Source organism: Protomyctophum parallelum, assembly GCF_964188405.1.
Source record: "Protomyctophum parallelum genome assembly, chromosome: 7".
NCBI lineage: Eukaryota > Metazoa > Chordata > Actinopteri > Myctophiformes > Myctophidae > Protomyctophum > Protomyctophum parallelum.
This window is the reverse complement of record NC_139705.1, coordinates 24,535,956-24,553,331: the sequence shown is the minus strand read 5'-3', so window position 1 is coordinate 24,553,331 and position 17,376 is coordinate 24,535,956. Positions and strand designations below refer to the sequence as shown.

The 17,376-nt window shown below is 43.6% G+C and overlaps 1 protein-coding gene across 2 annotated transcripts in view; it reads left to right on the top strand.

Moving 5' to 3' along the window:
• acot7 (acyl-CoA thioesterase 7) overlaps nt 1-17,376 on the top strand; it is a 52,727-nt gene that overhangs the window by 9,807 nt on the left and 25,544 nt on the right. For both annotated transcript variants that reach the window (XM_083768879.1, XM_083768878.1), the window contains exons 4-6: nt 4,151-4,242; nt 5,299-5,413; nt 6,858-6,944. In XM_083768879.1, coding sequence (XP_083625005.1) covers nt 4,151-4,242; nt 5,299-5,413; nt 6,858-6,944 — 294 coding nt within the window. The remainder of the gene's footprint in view (nt 1-4,150; nt 4,243-5,298; nt 5,414-6,857; nt 6,945-17,376) is intronic.

The following is a 17,376-nucleotide window of genomic DNA, read 5'->3' as shown; positions in this document are numbered from 1 at the left end:
CACTAATAATCATGAAAAAATGGCACCATTTCTTTCTACTCAGTCTGTGTCTAATAGGACAGCTGTGGGCAGTTTAGAAACCGTCTTCCAGTGACATCTTGGCTGTGTGTGTGTGTGTGTGTGTGTGTGTGTGTGTGTGTGTGTGTGTGTGTGTGTGTGTGTGTGTGTGTGTGTGTGTGTGTGTGTGTGTGTGTGTGTGTGTGTGTGTGTGTGTGTGTGTGTGTGTGTGTGTGTGTGAGAATGGGTGTGCATGTTTGCGTCTGTGTGTGGTGTGACGGTGGCTATGCGTTTGGGTGTTCGATGCGTGTTTGTGTTTCAGTGGAGCTCTGTTTGTCTATGTGTTCAGGTCACATGTGTGTTGGTGTCTGTATTCAGCTTTGCACACACACTCCATGTATAGTGTGTGTGCACGCGTGACTTTGCTTAGTGTGTCAGCATATAGTACATCAAGTGGTGCATACAGTACACATTTGTCTTTATGTATCCATCTGTGTGTTGGTGTGTGTGTGTTGGTGTGCGTGTGCGTGTGTGTGTGTGTACACAGCACACCATGTATCATTGTACTTTTGCAGCATTGTGTGTGTGTGTGTGTGGCTGTGTTGGGGGAGGGGCAAGGCATTAAGGTTCCTCAGCATAAATCAGGCAGCATCTCGTCAGGAAGGCCTCAGTCATGGCCCCCCCGGGGGAGGGCTGCCTACTGTGGGCACGAGCCGTGATGATTGTCCCTGCTGGGTGGACCACACACACACACACGCAGGCACACACACACACACACACACACACACACACACACACACACACACACACACACACACACACACACGCATGTACTCACTGACACGCAAATACATGCGTACACACACGTTTATTATATATATCACACACAACATGTAGACACTCACTCACCTAAATAGACAAATACAAACCCCCCTCCTGCCCCCCCGCCACACACACGCACAGCTCATATGTTCACAATACCTATATTGCATGGACAAACAGGGACACATTTACATAAGCATGAATAAATACACATGTGGCCTGTCGCTGGTGCACAGTGCACACACATGTGCACGCACGCACACACGCACGCACGCAAGCGCACACACACACACACACACACACACACACACACACACACACACACACACACACACACACACACACACACACACACATGCACGCATGCACACAGGAACAGACACAGCTGAGAGCAGTGCATTATGGGTGAGGCTTAAAATAAGCATGACAGTTCTTGTCATTATCCTGCCAGTTCACACAGCCAAACACATACTGCATCTCTGACTCTGTCTCTCTTTCTATTTCTCTTTCACATGCACGCACACAAGCACACACGCACGCACGCACGCAAGCACACACACACGCAAGCATGTAGGCAAACAATCACACCTGTCAGTCAGTCCGTCCGTCACGCCCGTGACACGTCACGCCACCATACAGTATATGGCTGTCAGTCTGTCACGCCTCGTGACACACTTCATATATGGCCGTCTCCTGACCTGTTCTGGCATTCCATATGTCCATCCTTCCCCACCCGTCCTTCCTCTTTGATGTCTCCCTTTTGACTGATACCTGTCCATTCAAACTCTAGACGGGCCCGCCCCAAAGTTATTAGTGCAGCAGCGCCCGGCAGCTGGCGAAAACTAGAGTTCTCAACACCCCCAAAAATTAAGGCTCGGCCCTACCTGGGCCCTCATCAAACCCTGTACACTCAAGACGCTGCCCACCCTTAGATCCCCATGGAGCTGACCTGTTCTGACATTCCATGTTGATCTGACCTCATCAAACCCTGTACACTCAAGACACGCTCCATATATGGCCAGTACAGAATGCATTCCGTATGTTGATCTGACCCCCCATGCCAAAGCGCCAGCGCTCGCCCAGCAGTCTGCCGTCACCGAGGCGGATGCGTGCACGTCACCTCGCCCTTTTATTAAAGAACTGGAGAGACAGGGAGACCCCTGTTACTGAACAAACACTATAGCAAGGATATCAGAATATAGTGATTCAACCTTTTAACAAAATACTTAGTTTTAACCAAAAAAATATCACTTACCCTACCTTTAACTTACTTGAAGGTGTTGCTTTGACCATTATGACTTTCCATCATAATGTGCTGTGCCTACAGTACTTTTGTCTTGCCTTGTATTCTGTACTTTTTTTGCGACTGAATTTCCCTCGCGGGATCAATAAAGGTCTTATCTTAAACTGTATTCTCTGCTTTAGGAGAGAGTTGTTATTCACTGGATTTCTTGCCACACCATAAAAAATACTTAAATTGGGCCCATTATTTCAAATTCTCTATCCATAATACACTTCTCTCTACTCCAAGGCATGTGCTTCTGCAGGGCTGTACAGATATCCCACTGCAGGCCATGCATTTGAAGTAAGGTTGCCTTGGCTCAGAGCTGTGGAAAAAGCTGTGTGATTTTGATCGTGCGGATCAAGCAACAAGAACTACCACCACTGCACTGCCTCACTGCCAGGGTTAAAAGGCAGAGAGGAAAAAAAGAGTGAGGTTTGGAAAAGAAAAGGGAGAGTTGTAAATTAATTGAAAACAGATTAAGAGGGAGAAAGAAAGAGAGAGAGAGAGAGAGAGAGATAAGAAGAGAGATCTGGGGATTATGCCTCTTGGGAAGCAGTTTTTCAAAGCTTGAACAGCATGATGACCTCGGCCCTCTGGGGAATCCAAGAGAGATCCATTGATGGTTTAAAACTAAAGGTCCTTATACACAGTCTTTCAGGTGCGATTCATACTTTTGTCACTGAGAATAAGAGATTTTCATGGTAACTATATGCAAAGTTTGAAATCTGTTGTTTTGGCGAGCAACATGGCTGTGAAACAAAGTATAGATAAGTATATATATATAAGTAAGTATATATAAGTTTGAACGAATGGGCTAGGAAGATGTAAAGAAGGAAGATGTCAGCTGTCAATATCACTGAAAACATTCAAGAATCTTTATGTTGAGTTCCTGCATGCTGTGGGTTGTTCCTTCCCATGATGACCGTGTGTGTGTGTGTGTGTGTGTGTGTATAAGTCTGCAACAAGCGTAGCTGAAACAATACATGCTGGTGTTTGCATGGACGCAGCGCAGTGTTAAAAGAATAATGGTGCATGTCATGATGAGCATGCTAACGATTCAAACATGATTCAAACAGGATTTTTGAAATTAAAAGCTATTTCCTTGGTTTGTCTCTGGTCAAAAAGGTCACAGATTGGATTGGGATTACTTTATCGTTCCTCTTCTCACTCCTTTCCTTTCTCCACGTCCCTTATATCGCTCCTCAGCTCTCCCCATGCAACCCACCCCTTCCACAGTTCATCAGAGAGGTCTGAAGGAGCTAATAATAGACTGGTATCAACTGTCTAGGGACCGGGAGAGTCAAGAATATGTAAAATACCTCCCTTTCTTCTGAGGGGAACTTCCTGGATGTTGCTTGGGAGCCAATGAGAGAGGGAGTAGAGTGCAGTTGGCATGGCAACGTCGGGCTGGCTGTCTGTACGAGCTTTAACTCGGGCGTAAAATGTTAATGTTGTTCTCCGGGAGCTGCCTGCCATGAGTGCTCTCTCTCTCTCACTCTTTAACCAGTTAATGCTAAGCCTGCTTTTTCCTCCCACAATACAAAATCTCTATGCCGAAAATGTTGCGTAGCTACGTGTTGTGAACTAGCCTGGTAACGGGATACAAAGGAAAGTACGCACATCTACAAAAAACTTTCAGGTGCTGAACAAAAAGATACGTGCAGGTAACATACCTGACGAAGACCCACAAGGGGTCGTCATCCTTATACCTTAAATAAATTCCTGTGGGAGCTACAAACAGTGTGCGGACTACTTTTCCTTCTCCTAACTAGCCTGGTAAACCATTCGGATCGCGCAAATTCACATTACCGTGTCTTTTGCAGACCAGAAGCGCTGGGTCAGCCTGGGTGGGCGTTTTGCAGAAACCAAAAAGTGGAAGAGCCTCAGCGTGATTGACAGACGCTGATTGGTTCTTCCACTTTCTTTTTCCCCCACATCATAATGTGAATTCACGTGACCGGGATGGTTTACTAGGCTAGTTGTGAACAGGTAAATCGGCCATTTCTTCACAAAATGTTCACTCCAAGCATTTCACTTTGACCACAGGTGTGAAGAAGCTGACGAATAAGGCAGCTCTGTGGTACGTTCCCATCTCCCTGGCGAATGTGGAAAAGATCGTGGAGGTGCCTCCTATCAAGGTACACATGGGGAACATATATAGCTGCTGTCACATTGACTTATCTACAAAATAATAAACTCTGGATGAATAATGTAACTAAGGTATTGTTGGTATTTTGGTTTGGTATGCCAAAACTGACTGAAACTATGCGCACATTGCACAGCATACCATATACTGTATTAAAAATGATTTTGTATAACATTACAAATGACAGACACGTTATAAAAAGTCTAATTCAAATATCTTTGGTATTATGGTTAGCTATCTGTAAACAACAGTGGATATTGCCATCTGACTAACAGATTGATCTGTATTTTAGCAATCCAGGTAATAGCTAACTATTTATATGAACCATTAAAAATGATAGATTTAAGTACGGCATAGCTTTTCTAAATGATGTTAAAACCTATACTAATTCATTATCATAGAACAGTGCGGAATACCAATCTGGCGGTACAGTGGCTTAACAAATTATTGTGTCTTCATCAATCTAGTCTTAATAGCCACAGACAATCAATGATCTCCGCCTACTGAAATGCCTGGGGAAATCTAAAGTCATTGAATGGGCTTACTGTAGATAGCAGCAGAGAATGGGCTTACTGTAGATAGCAGAGAAAGCCACCTGTAACAACACCCCCTTCTACCATCCCATATGGAGGACCACCCTAAAGGCTATGATGTATTGGTTCTGTGATGCTGATATTTGTTTCCACCCAGTTTAAGCCCATTCACTGAATTTAGAGCTCCCCAGACGTATCAGTATAGGATAGGTGGTGACTATCCTCAATCCAGAATCTATTGATCTCTCACTCACTCACTCACTCACTCACTCACTCACTCACTCACTCACTCACTCACACACACACACACACACACACACACACACACACACACACACACACACACACACACACACACAGTATGTACTGCATATACTGTACACATACATATGTTTATATGAATCATATGGACACACAATGTGGACAATGGACATGTAAAAATGTAACTGTGTGTGTGTGTGTGCGTGTGTGTGTTGGGTGTGTTTGTGCGTGTGTACGTATACGTGTGGCCATAGTATGACAGTCCCGAACAGGAAGAGGAGGGGAGGAAGCGATATGAGGCGCAGAAGATGGACAGGCTGCAGACTAAAATGAGAAATGAGGCGGTGTTGCCTCCTGCACCTGAACCAGGTACAGCTTTCATCATCACCCTGCAACTAACCCATCATCAGTCTGACTAATGCAACACACAGTAGGCTACGCTGCTACATAACAGTACCAACAGCCTCCTCACCTCAGTCCAAACGATGAGAATTGGAAAAAATCCAATACTAATGCTAGTTAGGTAATTCAACTGAGTCTACTAATGCAACCAAATAGACACTTAGGTTCCATTTGGTTATATTTGTACACTTAAATGGATAAATTGACCCTGCATATTAGACATACAGTACTGTCATCCTCACATGGATTGAAAGAGCTAGCGGCATACTGTATGATTTTAAAGATGGATTGCTGTGATCCCCCCCCCCCCCCCCCTAAAACATGATCATCTGGTATTATTATTATTATTTTTTAAGTGTACAGTATTTGTTAAAATGTAATGTACGCACCCACCAGTTCATTAAGTATGCCTGGTTTGCCTGGTGGGTGGTGATCCACCTGAACTGAAGCCGCACCCACAGCTGTGGTTGTATGATAAAGGGTGAGGGGTTAGGGGAGGGGATAATATTGTGATGTCACTACGTCACAGTTTTTTATTTCATTGGTACGCTTGACTGTCAAGCTAGGTTTCAGCCTCCAGGAAGAAACCCTAAATACAAAGGGAAGACATCATTGCACATAACAACCACACCAAGGGTGTAGTTCACACCAATGAAGTACTGTCACCTCATAAACACATGAACAACTGGAGAAAAAAACATCCCGGCACTCCATCTTTAAACTCGTTCACTGGTATCTAATGCAATTATTGATTCTGTAAAATCTAGTAGCAATGGTTTTCTATTGGCTAATTTTATTCTATTTACTCAACATGCTGCAGACAGAACCGCACATGGTAAGTTGGACTACCCAGCCAGAAGGCTACATGTTAGTATACTGTGACTTAGAGTTAGAGACCAGAGAAATATAACATGTGCTTTTTCATTGTGTATGGTTAAATGAATGGCATATACGGTATGGTCATTTATGAATAGATGAAGAAAAAAGTGGAATGTCCGCACATATAATTCTGCTCCCCGAAATACAACAACGTTTCACCCTCCGCCCGGAAAGGCGAAATGTTGTTGTATTTAGGTTGAAATAAAAAGGACGTGGAGCAGAATTATATTGTGTGCGGACATTCCACTTTTTTCTTCATTTGGTTACTTTTTGAGTCCAGCACTGTATTCGGAAACTGGGATGTGCATAGAAGTTTTCCTTCTTTACATTTATGAATAGATCCCTTCTCATAAGATGGATTCAAGTAAAAGGAATGACCGTTTGTGTGTGTGTGTGTGTGTGTGTGTGTGTGTGTGTGTGTGTGTGTGTGTGTGTGTGTGTGTGTGTGTGTGTGTGTGTGTGTGTGTGTGTGTGTGTGTGTGTGTGTGTGTGTGTGTGTGTGTGTGTGTGTGTGTGTGTGTCCGTTCTGCAGAGGAGCATACGGTTGCTTTCAGCCAGTCAAGTCTGATCCATCTGGTTGGCCCATCTGACTGCACACTGCATGACTTTGTGCATGGAGGTGAGTCCAACCACTTTACTTTCTGGAACATTGACTTTTAGAACCTATCCTGATGGTTACTGACATTGTAGTAACACCAGAGCAGTACAGGGGTCAATTCTAGTATTAAGAGGAACAGATGTGGTGATAAGTCTGGAACACTACAAACATTTACAAGCATGAAACATGTATTATGTATATTTGACATGCTGCTCAACCATGTTCTCAAAGTGATGCACACATGATAGGACGACAGGTGACAAAACATTAGTCTTTCACCACTTAAGATCCTCTTAGCTTTAGAGTCCATTCCCTTTCAAATATAAATCACAAACACATTACAGGTTTCAAGATTGTATTCAAATTACAATAGACATTTTGTGTATTATTTTCAATACCTTCTTTAGGACACTGTGCCTTCTTCTGACATATGTAAATTGAATCCAGTTTGAATTCTAAATACTGTATAATGACAGTGGCCTTGTGGTTAGAGTGTCCGTCCTGAAACTGGGTCATACCAAAGACTGTAAAAATGGGACCCAATGCCTCCCTGCTTGGCACTCAGCATCAAAGGGTTGGATTGGGGGTCAAATCAACTAATCAAATGATTCCCGAGAGCGGCACGGCTGTGGGCTGCGGCTCACCGCTCCAAGAGATGGGTCAAATGCAGAGAACAGATTTCACAGCGGTAGCGTGTGACAAATCGTACAACTTTGACTTTGATAATTCAGTACTCTAACAAAGACTACTAAACATTCCATGGCTGCATCTGTACCTGCTCCACCGCTGCTACATTAATGAAAGCATCCTGCCCCACTGAAATATAAAGTGTGTGTGTGTGTGTGTGTGTGTGTGTGTGTGTGTGTGTGTGTGTGTGTGTGTGTGTGTGTGTGTGTGTGTGTGTGTGTGTGTGTGTGTGTGTGTGTACGTGTGTGTGTGTGTGTGACACTGTGTGTGTGACTGAGGGAAGTATGCAGAGTAACAAATATGTTATTCACGAATATGGATGGAGTGAATTTGAATCAATCTAGCATCTCAACCAAAAATTTGGTTGAGATGCACACACACACACAGAGGCCAGGGAGGAGGCCTATAGTACGTATAGTTGTGCCGCTCAGTTCACACAGGTGTGATTTTTATCCAATTATCCAATTATTATTATTATTGTCCAACCCACACCTTACAACCGTTAAGTGAATGACACATTCATCCATTAACCTATGCTATATATTTAGTAAAGTATCCAGGAAATGAGCCAGCTTAGGTGGTTCAGGCATCTGGTTAGGATGCCTCTCAGGCGTCTCCCTAGGGAGGTCCTCGAGTTACGTCCTACTGGGAGGAGACCTTGGAACGTCTCGGGATCCCCCAGGAGGAAGTCACTAATGTTGCTCTGGAGAGGGAAGTCTCTGGTGGAGCTGTTGCCCCCGCGAACCGACTACGGATAAGCGGTTGAAGATGGATGGATGGATGGAAAAGTAATACTTAGTTGACATGGGTCTGCTCTGTACTTAGTACTTTCACCAAATCTCTCTCCAAAAACATGTGAACTTGTAGATCTTCTGTTTTCAGCGAATGTTCCCCCCAGAATAGGGATGCTATGGGGTTCAAGTGGTATTCACCAGCATGGCCCCTTGGCAGCCCCAACTTTGAAAATTTGTGGTCTAAGAAACATGAGCCAGGTCCTCTATGTTTTACAGGCAGTCAAGTCCCAGACAGTTTGAAACTGTGGGCACAGCGTGTTCTGGGCTGGCACTGTGAAGAGAACACGGTTGAATTTTAACACAACCAGTACGTCCTTGAGCGATAAGAGGACTTTTGTGGCTTATGTTATGTGTACTCGATTTTCTGTTGTATTAGTTGTATCACAAAGGGAGTGAACGGAAATGGGTTAAAAATTACAAATTTCTGTTTACCAGTTCTTGAAGGTCTGTCGGATGTTGTGAGTGTGCTATATTTTGTGGTGGGGAGAGAGGGTGGAAGAAAGTTTCTGTGTATTGTGTTGTGTACTTGTACTGCATGTGCGTGCATTTCTGCATCCATGCAATGTGTTGTGTGAGGTGTGAGTGTGTGCATGTGTGCTGAGCGCATTCTCTTCTGTTGTGGATATGGGTGTAGTTAGTAGAGAAGGAGCACAGAATAAAACAGTCGTGGCACTCATATATTACTGTTCTGCATGGCCGATTTGATTTGCAAAATACACTGTTCCACAACACCTACAGACCCCAGGAAGACTAGCTAATGAATAAACACATAAACAGTGGATGAGAATGGTGCACAAAGACATACAAGACTAAAATTAGACGAAGAGACGTTTAACTGCTGAGTTTTATTGGAGGAGAGGATTATTGGAGGGTGTAATTTAGTAAATGACCGCTGCATTGTCCAAATGCTTTTTGCAGCTTTCCTAATTAATAATAAAATATGCACTTAACAATCAACATGAACAATAACAGGAATGCAAACGTGTAGCAAAATATATAAAAGGAAGCACACTATCAACAATGACCCAGTGGAAACTCTAGTTTTTCCACAGGTTACTCACAGGCTCACTTGTGTTCAGTCTAAAGATGAAATGGAAAAAGAGATGAAGACAGATCTTCAGTATAATGTAAACTTGGCACGATTCATCGCCACCCCATAACTGTCATTGTAAGCGAGCCTGGCTATGTAAACGGAGCTTCAGACAGGTACCAGAGAGTGAGGGAAAAAGAAAATAGAAATGTTGATCTGGAAACGAGATAGAAATCATATAGAAACTAGAAAAAGTGCCCTTCTGGGCACAGGTCTCCACCAGGAGGATAGGAATATTTAGGAGTAATATAAACATGTTTTTTGTTTGTTTGTTCCAATCTTTGCCAATCAGGATGGAATATGGGAAATGGTGCAGATCCGTGTTGATGGCACGCATGCACAATCCACCTGTTGGTGGCGCTATAACAGGGCAATGTGAAATGGGTGGGCTATATTCCTCAGCCTAGTAGGAAAGTGCGTGAAAGATTTCACGTGAAATTGCACGCTGCGTTCATGATTTGAGGTTTTTTGTTCAAAACAGGCCAATCCTGCAAAATTTGAAAGCCAATGTTAGCCAATTAGGATGGAATATGAAATATCAGACACATCCGTCTTGAGCACATGACTATGGAGATACTGTGTAACGATTTGCGGGATTTTTGGACAAAATCTGTAGGTGTACTGTGCAAAAACTTGTTTTGCACAAAGCGGCCTCCTGGTGGCGCTATAACAGGCCGTTCTGGAAATGTTGGGGCAGAGGTTCATCGTTGGCATCCAGGGAGTGTGTGTGCAAAATGTGGCATCGACCGGGTTAACGGTGGCCGAGATTAGCTTCTAACGGACGGACGCACGGACACACGGACACACGGACGGACGGACGGAGTGCAAAACATACTCTCTCCCCATGCCTTCGGCCTGGTGGAGACAATGAACCTATAGTGGAGCAGAGGGGAGGGGAAGCCAAAATGTGAAAAGAGGGAGCAAAGTGGGACACATAATTGGCATACATTTAATGGCTATGCTTTTAAATTTGACTAGCCCGCTGAGAAATAGGTCCAATTAACAATCAAATAGGGAACATGCGCGTGGGCCATTAGAATGAAGTTTGTTCATTAAGCAGCATTCTACGTTCTCTGTCACTACTTCTGTTTCGTTTACATAACCTAATCAGGTCAGGGCGAGTGGGCTTCTCTCTCTCTCTCTCTCTCTCTCTCTCTCTCTCTCTCTCTGTTCTTAAGGTTGAAACAGTCTGACATCTTCATAACAACAGTCCATTTGATTATTGTATGTTAGCCTGCGTGCCCTCCTGTGGAAAGATGGCCTACCCTATACCAACTTGTGCCAAAGGAGGCGTACAACATGTAGCCAGTCGTAGACATACATGCATAACCATTCAGGCAGACACAAACACAGTAACACACCACAAATGCACAATACACATGCATTCACATATGCACATCATACAGCACATGTATATACTGTATAAAAAAATAAACAGCATGTGGGACTGTTCCGCATATTGCCTTTGTACAAAAAAGTATTCTACCAAAACCGCTACCACCTTTGTTATTGTGAAACCTGCCATAGTATTAAGTTACGGCTCACAATCCTTTAAGAAGGCTGCTGCCATACAGTATACAAATATATTAATATTGTTTGAGAGGGAGGGAGGGGGGTGGGGACACTTCCAGGTGGGAACACTTTCAGCTAAAAAGGCCTGGAAGTGTTCTGACTGCTGCTAGCATAAACCAGAAAACCATGTCTCCAAGTCCACCATCTCCTTCATAAAGACTCTCTCTCTCTGATGTCCTCTGCTCTTTCTCTCTGTCTCAACTCTCCTCATTGTCTCTCTTGTTTTCTCTCTCTTCTCTCCCCCTCTACACCCCCCCCCCCCCTCTCTTCTCTTCTCTGTCATGTTCTAAGGAAGCTTTTCCACTTGTTCCCATGGAAACAGCTGTTGTTTGCCACAGGTTGAGCTACCACTGCAGTCTGATTAAAACAAATAGACTAAATAGACATTGGATAGTGTTCATAATGCGCAGTAGGTTCAAATGTGTCTGGAAGTCTATCTAGGCCAATGTTGTGAGATTTATAGTAATGTGAAAAGTCGAGACAAGAATGTAGTTTTCAAAGTTGTATCAAAGTGTTATATCTCTGAATTTGTTCCTATGTCAATAATGAAGATGGGGTTTTGTTGTCTTACTCTGAATATGGGTCGTCACGTGTGTCTGTGTGTTTACTTATATTGTAAACATGCCTGTGCATTCACGTGTGTGCAATTGTAGCCTATGCATGCATGCCTTTGCAGTGATTATGTAAGTCTATGCTTTGCATCCTCATGCTGGCATGTGACCATGTGTGAGGATATGAGAAAATGCAAATGTATGAGCATTGCCTGCAATCTATGCCTGTTAAATGAGCTTGTATGAGAGCATATTTGTGTGATACAGTGCTGTCGTTTCATGGATGCGGCTGCTCTGCTCTGCAGAGTAACAGATTAATCGGTGTGACGCTATGTTATCTGTCCTCTCAGCTCAGATCTATGCTCAGACGGTATATAACCATGTCACCGACAGACACAGAGGAACCTCAGGAGCTGGGAATGTGTATGTCCACTAGAGCTTGTGTGATCGAAATTTGTGTGGACTGTGTGTGTGTGTGTGTGTGTGTGTGTGTGTGTGTGTGTGTGTGTGTGTGTGTGTGTGTGTGTGTGTGTGTGTGTGTGTGTGTGTGTGTGTGTGTGTGTGTGTGTGTGTGTGTGTGTGTGTGTGTGTGTGTGTGTGTGTGTGTGTGTGTGTGTGTGTGTGTGTGCGTGCGTGCGTGCGTGCGTGCGTGCGTGCGTGCGTGCGTGCGTGCGTGCGTGCGTGCGTGCGTGCGTGCGTGCGAGAGAAAGAGAGTGGGTGAGGGAGGGAGTGAGTACATTCATTGTGCAATACGTGCATGTTTGAGTTGTATTTCACTTGCACAAATCTTTTGGTTGACTTGGAGTGGATTCTGTACTTTTTGTGTCACATAGCACAAAAAGTTCGGAAAGCCTGTTTATTTCCCTATTAATTGGTTCCCCATTTGTAAGTAACATGCTTTGTGCGATGAGCAGCGCAGCTGAGAGTATGTGGGTTGTGCATGGAAAATGTGACAAATCTCTGCCAATGGCACACAGCTAATTCTGCTGTTGTTATTGTTTTGAGCTTCCTTCCTACCAGCCTCCGCCACCACCACCCCCCACAGGCGCCAAAAATGACAAAACAAAAACAACTAACTGTTGGACAGGGACATCTCATTTAAGTTTGATAGATAGAATTTTCTATTTAAAAGCTGCAGTCACGATGCACTATGTGCTAAAATAATTGTCCCCTCCTTTGTGCATCTATGTTTACTTTGTTTTATTCCTTTTTACAGATTAATTCAGACAGGCAATTCAGTCAAAACAGTTCCATTCTCGCCCCCCCACCCCCCCCCCCCCCATCCAGAGACAGCAAACATACAGTAGATACAAAGATCAAGTATATATACCGGTACACAGAATGGATTAAAAAAAAAGATGACGCACAAACACAAATACACAAATGAACGTGCGGTTTGAAAATATGGTCACCCACTAGTAGCTTTCCTATGAGACTTCCAACGAGAACATCTGAAAATGCTATCCACTAAATTCACAAATGGTTCAACCACTACTGCTTTCCACTGTGTTGTCATGGAATATTAAATGAGAGCTGGTTAATATCTTAATGTTGACATTAGTTGATAAGTGCAAGTTTACAAGGACAATCGTGTTGTTTGGTTAATCTAAACATGTTTCAGCTTCTCTATCTGGTGCTAGCCTACTAATATATATATATATATATATATATATATATATACTGTATATATATATATATTAGGGCTGACCTCGATTAGTCAAATAGTCGACTAATCGATCGGAACGGGTCTCAGTCGACTGACCACCTCTTAGTCGACTGAGCAATATTTTTTTTTTTTTTACCTAGTGGAATAATACAATATTTTTGTATATTTTTGTAAATATTGTATTTTTATATACAATTTTTTGGGGCAAAAAAAAAAACAATTATTCATCTATCAGTCGTCTATACAAATCCTTAGTCGGGGACAGCCCTAATATATATATAATATTAGAATTTCGCGGGCGGCTCCGCGGCCGCTCATCCCAGAGTTACTTTGCCGCACACTATGGGAAGAAGGAAATTGCGGGAGTTGACTCCACATGTAGTAACGGATTAGTTATTAGTTATTATTATGTGTCCTTATTAGTGTAGTGTAGTGTAGTCAACACGTTATGGCTCATACACACTGCCCGGTATTTCCTCCGATTATGCTGTCGGGGAGCATTTTTGGCGCTGGCCGAGATCGTGATCTACCTTTTGGGCACCCCTTAACTCAACCTTTTTTGTCCCAGGGCACACTTTTCATAGCCTAAAAATCTGGGGGCACACCTAGATATACGGTTTGTGTACACTGTATATATACCGGTGTGTATATATAGTAAATATAATATATATATTATATATAATATATATATATATATATATATATATATATATATAGAATATTAGTGGTCCATGACATGAAAATGTTTGAGAACCACTGCTCTAAAACAACATTGGACAATGATGTTTGACAGTCAGCAATATTGTTGCTTATTCTAGATTTATTTTCTGACTTGATCTGGCCTGTTAACATTTTCATAGACCTGGTTGCTTGTTTCCCTCTCAGTCAATGTGGCAACCCTGGTCAGAGCCGTGTTGACTGTTCTGTATGATGATTTAGCTTAGCACACAACAGCTAGGAGGATGCAGCAGGCTGATGCCGTCATGTTTAACAGTATTTTGCGCAATTTATGTCCCCGAATTTATGGATATGGACTTATGGCTCCTCTTTCTTTAGTAGAAGTAGAAATTTAACGTGTTGCTGACTGTTAACCTCCCTCTCACACGCGCGCGCGCGCGCGCGCGCGCGCACACACACACACACACACACACACACACACACACACACACACACACACACACACACACACACACACACACACACACACACACACAGCTGACGTCCTCTTCCACCGACGTCAGCTGTTCATTTATCTCCTTATTCATACACGCTTTGAGCTGAGAGAAGCTATAAAGCGCCTTTTAAATATGACAATGCTGTATATATATCAGCTGCACAGTTCAGGCAAGTGTCTGTGTCATATTTAACTGTAACAAAATAGGTTTGACAGCTTAAATTTGCGCGGCAGTGTTGTGTGTGTGTGGGACACGGGGTAGTGTTGTGTGTGTGTGTGTGTGTGTGTGTGTGTGTGTGTGCGTGCAATCAGAAGTACTGGCAGTAGCGAAATAACAAACGCGATCTGTCTAATCGTAGTAGTTAGGTACAAACCAAGTAGTTTATAAGCACAATGTTAATGTAACTAAGACATTCGCTGAGCGAGCTATATTTTAAATTCAGAGATTTAGAAGGAATAAGCAAAATGGTGAGGCGACTATCCGTGACGTAAGGTTTCTCTGCAGAGTGCGGAGACGCCGGAGAGGGAGATCCATAGGGGAGATCACATTACAGCAGCCAAAGAGGGTGGGGGGGGGGGGGGGGGGGGGGTTGCGAACTGTTTTCATGCGCACATCTTTTCATTGGCTAGTTGCGCACATCTTTTCATTGGCTAGTTCGCTTGCGCCACATGACAACTTCTCACTTGTTAATATAGATATATATATATACATGAGCTGTATGCATGCATGAACATGCTTGTATGTGCTTGCTGATTTGTACAATATTGTTAACAGGAGTTGTTTCTATGGTAACAGCTCATTAGGGAGCGATTTGAGCCATTTGATTACATCGTTTTGTGATTAAAATGCATGGTAGGGAAGGGGAGGGTAAATAAAGGAAGGAAGGAAGGAAGGGGGGGCGATGAGATGTCAGTTGGTGAATAGACGTTTTGGTCTCTCTTTGCCAGATGATCTCTGCAGATCTCCGCCTGGGGACTAGGGACTAGGGACTTCAAAAGCCAAGGTAGCTGCTAGAACAGCTGCAAGCAAGCTGTCACCACGTCCCTGCGGCCCCGCCCCAACACGAAGGCTCCATCTCCCTAAAGACTTTGGACTGGTTCTGAAATGCACTTTTAAACTCTACCCAGTTTTAGCAACAGAAGCTGGGAGATTATCCTCAGGGCAAGCTATCTATAGTTGAGAAAAGCGTTTAGATTGACTTGTGATTCTGTATACGTAGAGAGGGATAGTGTCTGGATAGTGGAGAAGGAGGAATATGCAGGTCTATTAAAGATAAAAAGAGACAGATAGTGAGCTGTAAGCGAGTTGGATAGATGTGAGCGAGACAGGGGTCATGTCTGAGAGAAGAAGAACAAAGAGAGCACATAATTTATTTAATCCTCTTTTGGTCCTGTGTGCATGGTGTGTCTTTTAGATTCACTCTCTTTTCTTCCTATGTGCATGTGGTGTGTGACTCTCTGTGCTGGTGCTGCATGGTGCTGGTGCTAATTGAAAGGGGCTGGGTGATTGTAACTAGTGCTGAAGCAAGAAGTGCAGCCCCAACGACTCCCTTTGTTGTTCCGACATCCACAGAGAGAATCATCATTCATGCAAGAAAGATCTGGAGTGTAACCATCTCAAACAATCGAATAATGGAGGCACCCACCTCCCCTCCGTGGAAAGACTAGGCTCCGCTCAGGGATTTTGGTTTCTAATTGCCTCCCTTGTCCCCCATTTTGCAGCTCTCTCTCCCTCTCTCTCTCTTTCCCTCTCTCTCCCTTTCTCTCTCTCTCTCTCTCTCTCTCTCTCTCTCTCTCTCTCTCTCTCTCTTTCCTCTTCACACAACCTCTCCAGCACTCGCCACTGTTTGGTTCCATCCCTCCTTCTCTCTGTTGCTCATTGCCTTCCCCCCGCGGCAGAGTGGAGAGTCATAGTGCACCATGTCACTCTGTGAATGTGTAACTCCAGGCCGACCGCTGTCTTGGCTTTGCATGTCCTCAATTTGCTGTCTAACATTGACCATATCCACATTGAGGCCATTTTTGTTCTTTCGTCATACTCTTAACAAAGATGAGGGGAGTTCATGATCAGTTCTGCTGTTGGTCGTGAATATTGAATGAACCATTGAATTATTCTCCAATTGAGCATTGAGGTTTTCCCTAACCACTCCAATGATTCGCCATGGAACTCCTTGCAACCAAACGGTTGCGAGTAGTTGCATGTAACCATTATCCCCAATGGCAGTTGCAAGGAGTTGCATTGGTGCGGTTTGGTTCTAAAACACATACAGACATAAAACACAGAAACAACACAATAAGACCATAACAGAAAACTGATACGTTATAAACAGTTACATAGTGAGGTAAGGAGATTTAATAGCAGGGTATTAAATTGTCCATAGGATATTGGGGCATTCATCTTTAGCGCGAGTTGTAGATTGTTCCATGAGATTGGAGCATTATAGCAGAAAGCAGTTTTTTCCAAGTGCAAGCCAGTCGTTTGAGCCGGTTTGGCAAGTGCTTTAAAAAAAAATACAAGACAGGCATCTCTTAGCCAAGGTCTTCAAGGGCAATACAGCCCTACATGATGGGATTTGGATAGACATCCAGTTACTGAGTGCAAATGTGAACCCATTTTAGGTCCCACTATAACGCTTTAAGGGACATCGCAGTTAGAATGTTTGTCACTATTCTTTGCCAGGCACTTTATGTTAATCTGAATTTGTTACGATTGTCTGCATTGCAGAGCTTGTGCGATCCATGCAGTTTGCACTTGTTTATTCTGTTGAAGTGCCACAAAAGGGAGCGATTATGCAGGCTCTCAGTACAGTACGTTGTTTCAGCTTTATGCAGGCTCTCACTACAGTACGTTGTTTCAGCTTTATGCAGGCTCTCACTACAGTACGTTGTTTCAGCTTTATGCAGGCTCTCACTACAGTA